Source organism: Astyanax mexicanus, chromosome 9 (assembly GCF_023375975.1).
Source record: "Astyanax mexicanus isolate ESR-SI-001 chromosome 9, AstMex3_surface, whole genome shotgun sequence".
Classification (NCBI taxonomy): domain Eukaryota; kingdom Metazoa; phylum Chordata; class Actinopteri; order Characiformes; family Acestrorhamphidae; genus Astyanax; species Astyanax mexicanus.
The window spans coordinates 36,507,005-36,520,611 of NC_064416.1; the positions used below are offsets into that span (position 1 = coordinate 36,507,005).

The window sequence follows — 13,607 nt, forward strand, 5'->3', positions numbered from 1 at the left end:
TCAAGGCAAGCAAAAGAAATGTTTTTATTCTGGTGACTGTTTAATGAAGGTCAGTTATGCAAAGTCACTACACAGTAGAGTAGTGTACCACAAAAATGGAGTAGTCATTTTATAAAAATATCTGACTAAAATACGTTCTAAAATTAGACATCGTTTGACATGGGTGGTATATAATATATTTATGTTGCTAGTAGTATAATGTATCTGATGCAATTTTTTTTTGCCTTCCATAGAATTAGCACGTCAGAGTTTTTAACGAAAGTGGCTATTAGTGACATCTACTGGTTTTGAGATAGAACTGCACGTGAACTTCAATAAGTGCTTAGTAAGTTATAAATTGGTAAGAATATTCTAGAATCACACCTGGTACCCCTTTAAGAATGATATTTGATTAATGAACTTTAACAATGTATTTTTTGAAGTGTTTCTCAAAGGCCATTTAAGTCTCCTCATATATGAATTATATTAAGATTTTATAAACGCACATGCTCAGATTTATTATTGCCAACAAATGTATTATTGATCATCATTGTGAGATATAAGCAATGGAGACTAGCAATTTAGCAGTTATAGCTCATGGTCACTAAGGATTGTGGGTTTGAAACGTGGGTTTTGCAAGATGTCATTATTAGGCCCTTGATAAAGGCCCCTAACCCTCACTGCGTCCCCGGTGTTACATCAATAGCTGCTCATTGCTAGGCATGCACTAGCCATGTTATTGTGTGTTCACTTATCATTGTGTTTTTATTGCAAGGACAGGACAGGTTAAAGACAAAGGCCAAATCCCATATGTGTCCAATACTATGGTAAATATAGTTGCCTTGTCTTGTCTTTAAACTAAAGTTGAAAAGAGTGTCAGTCAGGGTTGTGCAGAATTTAGAGTTTAATTAATTTCAATGAATGAATTTCAATATAAATTGAAGTTGAATTTAATTTATTGCAATTTACATAAATTATTTTTTTTATCACATATGAGTGAGAAAGTGATACTTTAAACATACCTTTTGCTTCCATACAAATTACTTTTTTAAACTGTACATTAGCAGAAAAATGTAAAGCTCAAATTTAAAGCTCTGTTTTTTTTATGTAATCCTAGTTCTATTTAGTTTAGTAATTGTATGGTTTTTAACGTTTTGTGTCATTAACATCTAATGTTATTTCAAATCAATTTGTGTTTTTCATTTACAGTGTGACCTTTTAATCATTCCAATGATTTACATTTTGTGACATAAAACATAGAGATCATCATAAAACTGAAAAAAGGGAATTGCAATGGTTATAAAAGACCTTCTGATAAGAAACCCTTATCAATATATATTTTTGTAAATATCTCAAAGAGCCTTAGATGGTACTTTGCCCATAAGATGTTTCTTGGTATTTTTCTCTGGCCTAAAAACAATTACAAAACATTTGGGAGCAAAAATGCAAATAATTAAACCAAAGCTTGAAGCAAGTATTGCAAATATCTCCACAGCTACGGTGAACTTTCCAGGAGAACTAACATAAGCTGGGATGAAGGTGATCCAGACAGCACAGAATATGAGCATGCTGAATGTGATGAATTTGGCTTCATTGAAGTTATCTGGAAGCTTCCGAGCCAGAAAAGCCAAAACAAAACACAAAAGTGCCAAGAGTCCTATATAACCCAGCACAGCCCAGAAACCTATTGCAGAACCCAGCCCACATTCCAGGATTATTCTTTCCTTGTAATGTTTAAAATTTTTCAATGGAAATGGAGGGGATATTGTTAACCACAGAATACAAATGATAATCTGTATGAGGGTAAAAGCAAGAACACTAAGTCTCTGCTGTGGAGGCCCAAACCATTTCATTACATTACTTCCTGGAAGTGTAGCTCTGAAGGCCATTAACACCACTATTGTTTTCCCCAGAACACAGGAGATGCAGAGGACGAAGGTGATCCCAAACGCTGTGTGACGCAGCATACAGGACCACTCAGAGGGTCGACCAATGAAAGTAAGTGAACAGAGGAAACACAAAGTAAGTGAAAAGAGCAGCAGAAAGCTCAACTCTGAATTGTTGGCTCGGACAATGGGAGAAGTTCTGTGTTTGTAGAAGATAGCGCCAATGCACACAGCCACAAAGGCCCCAGCAACAGAGAACACTGTCAGGATGATGCTCAGAGTGTCATCCCAGGAAAGGAACTCCACAGGCTTGGGGTAGCAGCTGTCTCGCTGAACATTTGGCCAGAACTCAGGGGGGCAGCGTACACAATTTAAAGAGTCTAAGAGATCAGAAAAAACAGTGCTATTTAATATACAGAATATTTAATATCTTTAAAATCTGTAATTTGCCCCATATTTTAGACCTTAGTACATCACAATACTAGAATGCATTTTCATTTAGTATTAATATGAATCACAACCTGTGCTGTTACTGATCTCTCCTTCTGCACAAGGTATACAGTCATAGCAGCAGATAGGCTTTCCTTTCTGCACAGCTTTCCTGGTCCCAGGTGGACAGCTCTCACTGCACACAGACACTGGCACCTAAAGTAAAAAGAATGTTTCAAGATGCAAGCTCTTCCAAGTAAGTATCAAAATGTATGTCCCAAGGGAGATCATCTGCTTTGTTCAATGTAGAGTGTGTACTGTACCTCTGTTTGTCCCCCCATCCAGCTAATAGATCTGCTTATACTAAACTCTTGGCCTCTTGGTTTTGATGAGTCATATTGGCCCACTGTGACGAAATCAATTGTGCCATCTTTCTTAATCTGCCAGTTTATGAGTTCATAAGCAGCCGCAGGATCTCCTTTGGAATCGAAATTGACACGATAACCATTCTTTGTTGTAAAGTTCACACGTTTGAGCTGCTGGAGTATCTGCAAGTTACAATAAAAGATACAATTTTAGCATACAAAAATCTCAAAGTCCAATGACACATTTTATCAATTAGTCAATTAATCAATTTGCGCATAATTGAATGCTTGATGATGGTATATGTGCATAACTAGAAGAAATATGCATAGTCATATAACCTGTGTACTGTGCTATGAAGGTAAATACAATTAGATTTAAATGAAGCACAGTTATACCTGCCAAGGGGCGAATTTAGTGGTCTTGTCGCACTGTGTATCATTACAGATTACACCGTGGATGGCATGCGCTATGGCATACGTGGCTTTATACACCATGTTAGTGACACGTAGTTGCGACGTGTCTGTGTACGGGTTCTGCAGCGCGCGGATGTCCTCACTACCGTCACATTCCCGCGCGCCCTCTGAATAGTCAGTCTGTCCTTTTAGGCTACAGCTGAAAGAGCGCTCCCAAAACTCTGTCAGTAGATGTGATTTCAGTGCTTGGGCTGGAGTTAGGTCTAGAAGAAACTCCCGAAGACCTGGAATCACTGACTGAGGGATGCCAAACCCCACTGCCCCAGAGCACATGTTAAATTTAAGAAATTCGGTCTCTATTATCCAAGTTTCACTGCCTATCCACTGGAGGGGAGGCGGTGGATCTCGTGCGAGTTCTTCCAGCAGGAACTTCATGTCACCCGAAGCAAGAAACGCCACTATTACCCGAGCTGTTGATCTGCGGATAACGTTTGCCACTCTCTCCAGTTTGCTGCGCGGTTGTGTTCGGTAATAGGCCTCCGAGTACTCCACGCAGATACCCTCCTCCTGCGCAGCTTTTAGAAACGTTGCCATTCCATTATTACCATAATCTGAATCACTGCGCACTGCCCCAATCCACGTCCAACCAAAGTGCTTGACCATTCTTGCCAAGGCAGCAGCTTGGTGTTGGTCACTTGGTACCGTCCTGAAGAAGGCAGGATACTGACGCTTATCACTCAGACACGCGCAGGTTGCATAGTTGCTGACCTGTTATTCATTAAATGGGGAAAAAGGGAGAACAGTGTATTACTTAGATGGGATTCCCACGTTTTTGCATAAGGGTTTAGTTCGTGTGATTATTTAAAAATATTTTTTAAAATATATTCTTAATTCATTATGTTAAAGTATTAATTAATTAAACCACTGCGTATTCCAGAACAAATAGTTATAATATATCTGAGCAAACAAAATACACCTGGAAAATTGCTTGCACATCAATATGTGAATAATAACGTTTGTGAACCTAAATAAAGCAATTTGGCCCACTTACCCACAATTGCCCACAATTCATTTGCATCAATTTGCTACATTTAAGTCACGAAAATTCAGTGTTTTTCTCCTAATTTCAATTGTCAAATTTGCTTAATAAACTGTTTCCTGTATCCTTTTGTTAAAAAAAAAACAATTAATCAATGTAATTTAACAATACTTAAGTTTAGGCTACTTATTAGCATCCATGTTTTAATGTACATTTAACACCGGATTGATTCATATAGTGGGTGCGTATTATCACACCTTTTACTCTAGCAAAAAATATCACCTGTGGAATTCCAAACAGACCCAGGATTCTGGCCATGCTAATTGAGGGTGTCGATGCAGACTCCCCTACGAGAGCTGGTACAGCCGCAGCTGCAGATTTTGGACAGGATTCAGAGTCATTAAAGGATGACTCCAAGCCATTAGCAAACTGAAATGCAACTTTGATTGCCATCGGCACGGCAGAGCATGAGTCGTGTATCTGGAAGCCTAACGTGATTCCTGGCAGGAGATCAGTTCTGTTGTTGATCTCGTGAATGGTGAACTCCATGGCACGTGCGAAGCGGAATTCTCTGAAGTCCATACTGTTTAGAGAGAGAAAAAGTAACAAACAGACATTACAAATTCAACGTTTCTTTACAAAGTGTTCAGATAGTGTTACCTGGTGCATTTCCATCACAGCTTGCCTGCAAGGACATTATTTGACACAACATATAAATTCTTTTTAACGCAAACTGTTGTCTACTTATTGTACACACAAACAGACCTCCCAGAACACTGTGGTTGTAGTGGAAGCTTGGTGTAGGTGTTCGGTTCGGATTTCATATAGTAATGGATGGAGAAAATCCCTCCAATCACAAAATCTCCGTTCATGGAAAGACCAGGCAGTTGAGGATCAGCCCACAACCTGCAGCTAACCGGGTTAGCTTTACATGTTGCTGGTCTGAGTCCAGTTATCAGCAACATTGACACAAATGGCATCAAACTTAAAGTGAGCTGCATAATCTGCTCAGTGGCTCCCGGCACTTCGAGGGGCCAGGAGAGCAACCTCAAAGTGCTTTAAATAGACACCTTGTTATGATTCTTTGCAAACAGCCGGGGGTGTAAATAGTTTATAAGGAGGCGTGGTTATGTATTCAGTGTCAATCAATAGTGAAAAAAATATTGTGTGTCTCTAGTTTAAAGTATGTCTTCACTGCAGCATTTTTTTTGCTACATGATCATTAAAAAGGGCAACATAATAATAATAATAATAATAATAATAATAATATTTATATGGCTTGGATTTCATGAATCCAAACTGTTGAATTGTTGGAAAAAGACGGTCGCTTTTTGGCTTATTTTTTTTATTTTAAATTTCATTTGTTAAATCTACTATTGCACAAAAAATAAATAAAAAATTAGAAATAAGTAAATAGCACATAAGATGCATAACACATGTTTATTAGGTACATTTAAGTCAGCTTTCAAATTAAAGCTGCCATTTTATTCATGTTCTCATAACATGGGGTCTTGCACATAACGGATATGTCATGCCAATATTGTTTATTTTTTTATATTGTATATATGTTTGAGTCAGAATAAGTGTACAATAAACATATTTAATAGAAGAAATGCAAGACTTCGGTACACATTTTTTGTAGTTTACATATTTTTCCCATGAACACATGGTCAAAGTTGTCAAACTATTCACAGCGTAAAAATACATATAGCTACAGCTACATATATTTTTTACTTGTGTGATGCTACAATGTTTAGAAATGTATTTATGTATTTATTGATTGATTGATTGCCAAAAGTAAATAATCCAACTCCAGTTCCCTAGACAGCAGAGAATGATAAGTGCAGATCATCTGTTTAATTACTTAAAATTTCCTGTGGTGTAAATTTGCTAGACTGATAAAAATATAATTTCTATCGTTACTTATGTTTTAGACAACGCGCACACGTGAAAATTACATGTCCTTGTGATATATTACGTTCCAGGGTCGTTTTCTGTAGTGCTGTTAGCGCACAACAAGGGCAGTCAACGGCCCCAGTTAGTGTAATTCATTTTTCATATAGGTATTTATATTAGGATATATGATGCATGTGTGTAATTTATTTGTGTATAGGTGGCATTAAATACCACTGGGTGGTGGTGGAGGAGCAGAGGCAATTGTAGGCTATAAGCTGAGTACCCAGCAAGAGACCTGTCTTTAATGTTCTTAATTTAAATTATTTTTTTGTTTCAAATTAGTTTTCACACACATTTACCAGTTTATCCTAGCCCTCAGCACTTGTGTAAATTTTAAAATGGATACGTGTTCTTGTGAAGCTGTATATCCTATCGCTATCTCCAAATTAATGGTACTGCCTGTAATCTAAACCACAGGCATGGCATAATTGAATGAGAACAAATATTTTGCACATTTGGTAGTAAGTAGATTATTGTTAGTACCAAACATTTACAATTGATAAAACATTATATAGCTTCTTTACACATGCAATTATATTGCAAAGCACACTTCTATCATCTTAAGCCCAGTAGAATAATGATGCATTGCATAATATGCTTGAGTGACTTTATTTATAAAGATATCCTTAAGATACAATCCCATTCTATGTAGAATTATTTTTCTTTCCCCATTAGATGTTGTTTGGTATTCTTCTCAGGTTTCAGTAAAATAATGTAACACTTTGGTGCAAATAAGCAAAAAAGGAGGCCAAAGCTTGAAGCTAAAATAGCAAATATCTCCACAGCAGTAGTTAATTTACCAGGTGAACTGACATAGGCTGGCACAAAAGCCAACCACACTGCACAAAATATCAACATGCTAAAGGTGATATATTTAGCTTCATTAAAATTCCCAGGTAATTTGCGAGCCAGAAAGGCCAAAATAAAGCATAGACAGGCTAAGAGGCCAATATACCCTAGCACACACCAGAAAGCCAGATCTGAGCCCACACTGCAGTCCAGAATGATCTTGGAGTGTTGGTACTGTGTGTTTCTGTACGGGAATGGAGGGGAGGCTATGAGCCAAGCTGTACAGATGATGATCTGGACTAAAGTGCAGCTAAAGATGATGATCCTCTGCTGCACAGGCCCGAGCCATTTCATCACATTGTTTCCAGGCCGGGTGGCTGTGAAAGCAGCCAGAACCACTAACGTTTTTCCCAGGATGCAGGAGATGCAGAGGGAGAAGGTGATGCTGAAAGCAGTGTGGCGCAGCATGCATGACCAGGAAGTGGGCTCTCCAATAAAGATCAATGCACACAGGAAACACAGTGTCAAGGAGATCAGGATAAAGAAGCTCAGCTCTGAGTTGTTGATGCGCACTATTGGAGTGTTCCTGTGGTAGAGAAAAACTGCAAAGACAGCTAATGCAACACAGGCCCCTACTACAGAAATCACTATCAATGTCACGCCCATTGCATCATGGGAAAGGTATTCAACAACCTTGGGAATGCAAGATGTTCCATCAGCATTGGACCAGTAATCTTCAGGACATGCCATACAGTCTATTGAATCTTTGGGGAAAGCAATAAAAGGGTAGCAATATCAGTTGAAATAGGAAATAGATAAATTGCTTGAAAAATAATTTAACTCTTGCCACCAACCTGTCTGATTACTAATTTTGCCACTGTCACATGGTATACAGTCAAAGCAGCACAGAGGCTCCCCACGACGGACAGCCTTCCTGAAACCTGGAGTGCAACTGTCACTGCAAATAGATACTGGCACCTGTTTTGCACAACAACAACAGCAGCCAGGGGTCAGTAAACATCTGGTAATGTAAAAAAGTAGAATTATTATTTACATTGTTTTTAGAAAAATACATCTAGAAAAGAAAAAATGAAAATGCATTTATTTGCATTTTGGGACCAAACCCTTCTCCCACTCACTCACATGAAGCTGCTTGATCCAGTCTGAGGACTGACCACTCCCATCCAACTTACCTCCATTTGACCCTACAGAACTTCAACAGGAGGCATCTCATGTACTGAACTACATTCTGAGAGCAGCTTGCCTCAGTCTGATCTCCAGGCCATGTGAGAGCTATGTCATAAATGATCAGCTCTTTCCCGACCTCCTGAGCTTCATCGTACAAGCCCACATTGACCAGCTCGATATTGCCATCTCTGCCCTTCTGCCAGTTGATCAGGTCATAGGATGGGATCGAGTCACCCTTTGCATCAAAGTTCACCAACTCTCCTGAGACAGTGAAAGACACTTCTTGGAGGTAATGCTGGAGCTATAAAACCAAAGAACAAAAAATAGGAACAAAGAAGACCAATGATATTGCACCTGTAATACTAGTTTTGCCTATTAATTCTTATCATTTTTCGTGAAATTACATGGGACAACTGGTACCTGCCATGGGAAGACTTTGGTGTTGTCTGCACAAGTGGAGTTACTGAATGGGCCTCTTCCAGGTCGGCAGGAAATGAGATTATGTAGGGAGTGAGCAATGGCATACACACCTTTATAGACATTGTAAGTAATGCGAGTGCTGGAGGTGTTCCAATAGGCTGAGTGCTGCGTTTTGATGGTCTCCTGCCCAGTGCAGAAGGGCAACTCACTACTACTGCCTGAAGAGAAGGGAGTGCAGCCATAAATAGCCTCCCACAGCTCTAGAACCAGGGGGTTGGTAGGGTATCTCTCTGGGTTCACTGTCATCAGATATTCCTTCAGCCGTGGGATGTTGCCTTGCCTTATCCCAAACCCAATGGTGCCACCAAGGTAGGGGTAGAAATTGCTTCCAGTGAACACTGCAGCTGTCACCCAGGCCTCACTGGCTATCCATTGGATTCCAGTGACATTTAGTTCCATGAAGTCCCGCATGAAATGAGTGAGGTCCCCCTCCCCAATGAATGCAACGACAACTCGTGCACTGGAGCTGTTCATCACTCGGATGATTTCAATTGTCCTCTGTTTGTTATACAGGGAGGGGATCATCTCTTGGTAGGCCACACACACACCTGTACCCTCCAGCTGCTTCAGCAGGTCCTGGAGAGCAGAGCGTCCATATGCATGGTCCCCTCGCACCACTCCAATCCAAGTCCAGTTGAAATGAATCAGCATCTTTGCAATGGCTTTTACTTGGTATGCATCACTGGGGATCACCCTGAAGAATGTGGGGAAGTCTCTCCTGTTGCTGAGGCAGGCACAGGATGAGAAGTAGCTGATCTAAAATAGAGATACATAAAATATTAGATAAGATTTTTACTTTTGGGACTAAATAATTAACTTCAAGGCCCTGGATATTATAGTTTTTTTTTTTTTTTTTTGCAATATAGAAATACATTCATTAACTAAATTAAAAGTTTTTTTTTTTTTTCATATTTTTCTGTGTGTAAGGGAACACAATGGTTTGTTTTTATGTATAAAGCAACTACTGGCCATATACAATCATATTAAAAATAACAAAACTTACCACACTCATTCTAGTTAAAGGATTTTACTGTAGTATTTGTTATTTTTTAGTTACTTCTTTACTTTTTCGATATTAACTTTTTTTTTCTCTTTGACATTTTATTGTGTTATTATTTTCATGGTTTTATTGCATATGATATCTACACTTTAATTGAACTATTATAATTCTATTCGTCAGAATTGAGTTTTTCCATTTTCAAGCTACTGTATCTGTACTTTGTACTGACTGAGCTACATTGTAAAGAGTATCACCTTTACTCTTGACTTCACACACAAAACAAAAATCAGGATATGTATATATTAAATATGCAGTAACAAATAGTTTGGCATCACATCTCTTCAATAGGTAATGAAAAATTGTAGCATGCTGCAAAAATAACATTGTAACATATTATACAACATCTAATTTGCCATTTTCTTGTCATTTCTTCACTACAATATGTCAAACTGCGAACAAACCATTATTTATGTTGCTAATAAAATTTACAATGTACAATGTGTAAGCTATTACTGAAAAACAGTATTAATAACATGACATGTGATCGGAAATGTTTGACCAGCGATATTGTGGAAGAATATGTCTTTTAGTGCTGAATTTTGAGAAGGCTGTTCATTCAATACCATTCTTGCAGTTACAAATATTTAAATGCTGGTAAAAAGGGATACACATACAGACACAAACAGGAACTAAATTAATGCTCAGGACATGTGAAACGTTTGACAATTAAACATTAATAACATACAGTACATTTTACATGACTCAGCGTCAAATGCTTACCATAGGGATTCTGAAAGGCTGTAAGACTCTAGATATCACTATTGACTCGGCCGACCCAGATTCACCGATGATGGCCAGCATGGGGCTAGCAACAGAACACATGGGCCGATCCGCCTCACTTGGCCCGTTTAAAACAGCCAGACCTGCTCTCTGTGCAGCGAGAGGGTATGTGCAGGAGTCAAATATTTTATAGCCCAGAATGTGATCAGGTAACAGCTCAGTACTGTTATTAATCTCATCTATGGCAAGCCTCATGGCCAGAGCCCAGCGCAAAGCTCTGGGATTTAACCTTGCATTGAAACAGCGAACAGAAGTGTAAAAACATTTTTTTAGCATCTAATCTGTTTAATCTGAACTATTTATTTTAGGGCTAAACTGAATATAAGACATTGGGTTCCAGCACACTACTTGAGTTATCCATGTGATATTTAGTTGGACAGTCTCACCCGTTGCACTGCAATTGTCCTGGTTTATAAGTAAAGTCTAGGTCTGACTTTTCCAGATTAAAATGCAGAGGGAAAATTCCCCCTATGATGAAGTCTCCACCAGCCATAAAGCCTGGTTTAAAGTCATTTTGCAGGATGCACTGAGGATCCAAAGCTTTGTTGAAGGGAAGAACCAGGATCGACAGGAGAAGCAGAGTCATTGTCTACTGTGCCTGACTCTGTGCAGATAGGAAAGGAAGGGACTAAGGTGTGTCTTTTATGTCATCTGCAATGTCAGCATGTGCCGATGTCACATGACATAACCCAGAATTACCATCCCATTTGACATTTTATTTGCTCTTGTGCTTTTTTGTGTTCAGTACTTAGAAAATGCTTATACCTAATTCATATCATAGTCACAGCATCTATAGATGAAAGTGATATTGCATATCTTTAGCAAACGAGGAAATTATTTAGTGCCTTTCTAGACACCCTTGGACATTTTACCATCCTATTCTACACACAGTCATTTACGTTACATTCACATTACAGTGACAAAGCATTTTCCCCTCCACTATGTATAATGGAGACTGGCTGCATTCAGTGGGCATTGATGTAAGACTAGCCATTCCAAAAACTTTTAATTTATTGTTTTTGAGATATTCTTATTGAAATGAATTAACTCAAATGTTTTGGGTCAAACCAAACTAGATGTTTGAATCATCTGTCTTGTATTTATCACCTGCAGACAATGTGTTGCCCATGATTCAAATTTTAGGTAATGCAAGTTGTTTTTTTAAAAGAGAAAATAGAAAATAGGTAAGAATAGTATTCTATTCATTCTTATTTTCATTTCTTATTATATTATCTTGATCTCTGAATACTGTTAAAATGGAAAGTACTGTTAATACGGTTTGATAAATGTTTCCTTCTGATTATTTTTCCATTTTCTCTAAATGTGCATCATTTTCACAATTATCAAAACCTTTAAAGAGGCATTATGTGAGAACAGGTATTTTTGCTGCTGGGCCTGCTTTAGAGGTGGGCATTATAATAGTTCTACCAGGAAGACTCCAAAGGCAAGAATGCAATACTGACAGCTTTAATTGCGATAGTATTAACACTGTATTAGATAATTTATGTAAATTAAGTCTTTGGCGTAGGCCCCGTTGTCGCCCCAGGTATGCAGCATCCGGAGCCAACACCCAAATGTGATTTAATTACCCACCAGAAAGTCACTTTTCTGGTGGCATATTCTAAAAAAAAATTATAATTCATTGCTTCCATTAATTTAGTTTTCAGTTTGCATACTTTGATATGGTCTACAAATTGAAGCGCAGCGCATAATTAGCCTATTTTATGAGGGCATAGCATGGTTTGAAAGCCAATACAAGCATTGCTGATAGCGCCACAAATTACCAGTTAGCGCAAACTCCTAGCCCAATGATGCATGACAGCGTGGGCTAAGAACCTAATAGTGCATTGAGGATAACATGGGCTTCGAGCTCAATTGTCCATGGCAATCATGGCATTGATTGCAGGCTGAGAGCACTTTAAGACATGGCTGAAATTTAATGGATGCATGATGCAATTAAATTTAGAATGTAACCGCCAGGAGTGTTTGCAAAAGATGCTAAACGAAGTGCGCTGAGAAGCTTATGTAGCTTTAGAAATAGTTTCTCCTAAATTTCTACATCGAAAAATACCATGAACACCACTGCACATTAAAAAAGAAAAAATATTATCTGTGCATACCTAAAAAAAGGTCACTAGTAGTAGTTAGTTAGTAGTAGTTAAATGACATGCTTTAGTTTTAATAAAATCCATAGTTGTCTGGTAATGTAGCCAACATGTTCATTACATCATTAATACGTGTTAGATTTGGAAGCATGGAACCTACAGTTTCATTGCAGAAAACTAGGTTATGCAACATGTATGGTCACAAGCCGCGAGTGTAGGGCAAGCTGCAAAATCGAAGAGCTCGCTGTTAACGTGGGCATATTTTAAAAAGGGCACAGCATAGGCAACATAGTCTATTAATTCAATAAAATTACATTAAATTCAAGCGGGCACATTCGCAGCAATTAGGACTATGAATCCATTACCGGAGTCAAGCTATCCGCGCTTCGGAAATTTCTAGTCAAGTCAACCGCGCTTTAAATTTAGATGCGCGTATACGCGCGATTTTACGTTAAACAGACGCGCAGGCGGAGAGCACGCTGAAAAACACAGAGAAGGGGAGATCGAAACGTTTCACTCGGTTATATTAATTCAGACATACATTAAGCCCAGAAATGAGAAGAAAACGGATTAAAATAACTCACTGTAGATTTTGTGCAGTACATTATCTATTTGATATAATACCATAACAATCCCATCAGTGTTTAAGAGAGAGAGAGAGAGAGAGAGAGAGAGAGAGAGAGACAGAGAGGGAGAGAGAAAGAGAGAGATTTATATTAATATATATATCTTTTACTGTTTTGTTTATTTTATATAAATTTTATTTATTTTATTCATGCTTAAAATTAAATTTCTCATGATTTTCCAATAATGCCAAAAGAGGTCCACTACCATTTGAAAGAGTACAACATAGGCTATCACCTCTGCAAGTTTGGGCAAATTTCACTGTATTGTTTATTTTACAATATTTTTTTTTATTTATGTTTAAAATATTTTTTTTTTCATGATTTTCCCATAATGCCAAAACAGATCCACTACCATTTGAAAGAGTCTGTCCTAGGCTATGACTCATGTAAGTTTGGGCAAATTTTACTGTATTGTTTATTTTATAATAATTTATTTTTGTTTTATTCATGCTTAAAATATTTTTTTTCATGATTTTCCCATAATGCTAAAACAGATCCACTACCATTTGAA

The 13,607-nt window shown here is 38.0% G+C and overlaps 1 protein-coding gene across 1 annotated transcript; it reads right to left on the minus strand.

Annotated features, from left to right (window-relative positions):
- LOC111188222 (extracellular calcium-sensing receptor-like) lies at positions 1-10,951 on the minus strand. Its single transcript, XM_022679810.2, has 11 exons — positions 10,752-10,951; positions 10,306-10,594; positions 8,466-9,281; positions 8,051-8,346; positions 7,036-7,443; positions 4,878-5,168; positions 4,395-4,695; positions 3,056-3,841; positions 2,618-2,842; positions 2,387-2,510; positions 1-2,245 (listed from the first exon to the last, which is right to left on the minus strand). The coding sequence occupies exons 1-11, from the start codon at positions 10,949-10,951 to the stop codon at positions 1,332-1,334; spliced, it is 4,650 nt and encodes a 1,549-aa protein (XP_022535531.2). The 3' UTR covers positions 1-1,331.
- Between the last annotated feature and the right edge of the window lie 2,656 nt (positions 10,952-13,607).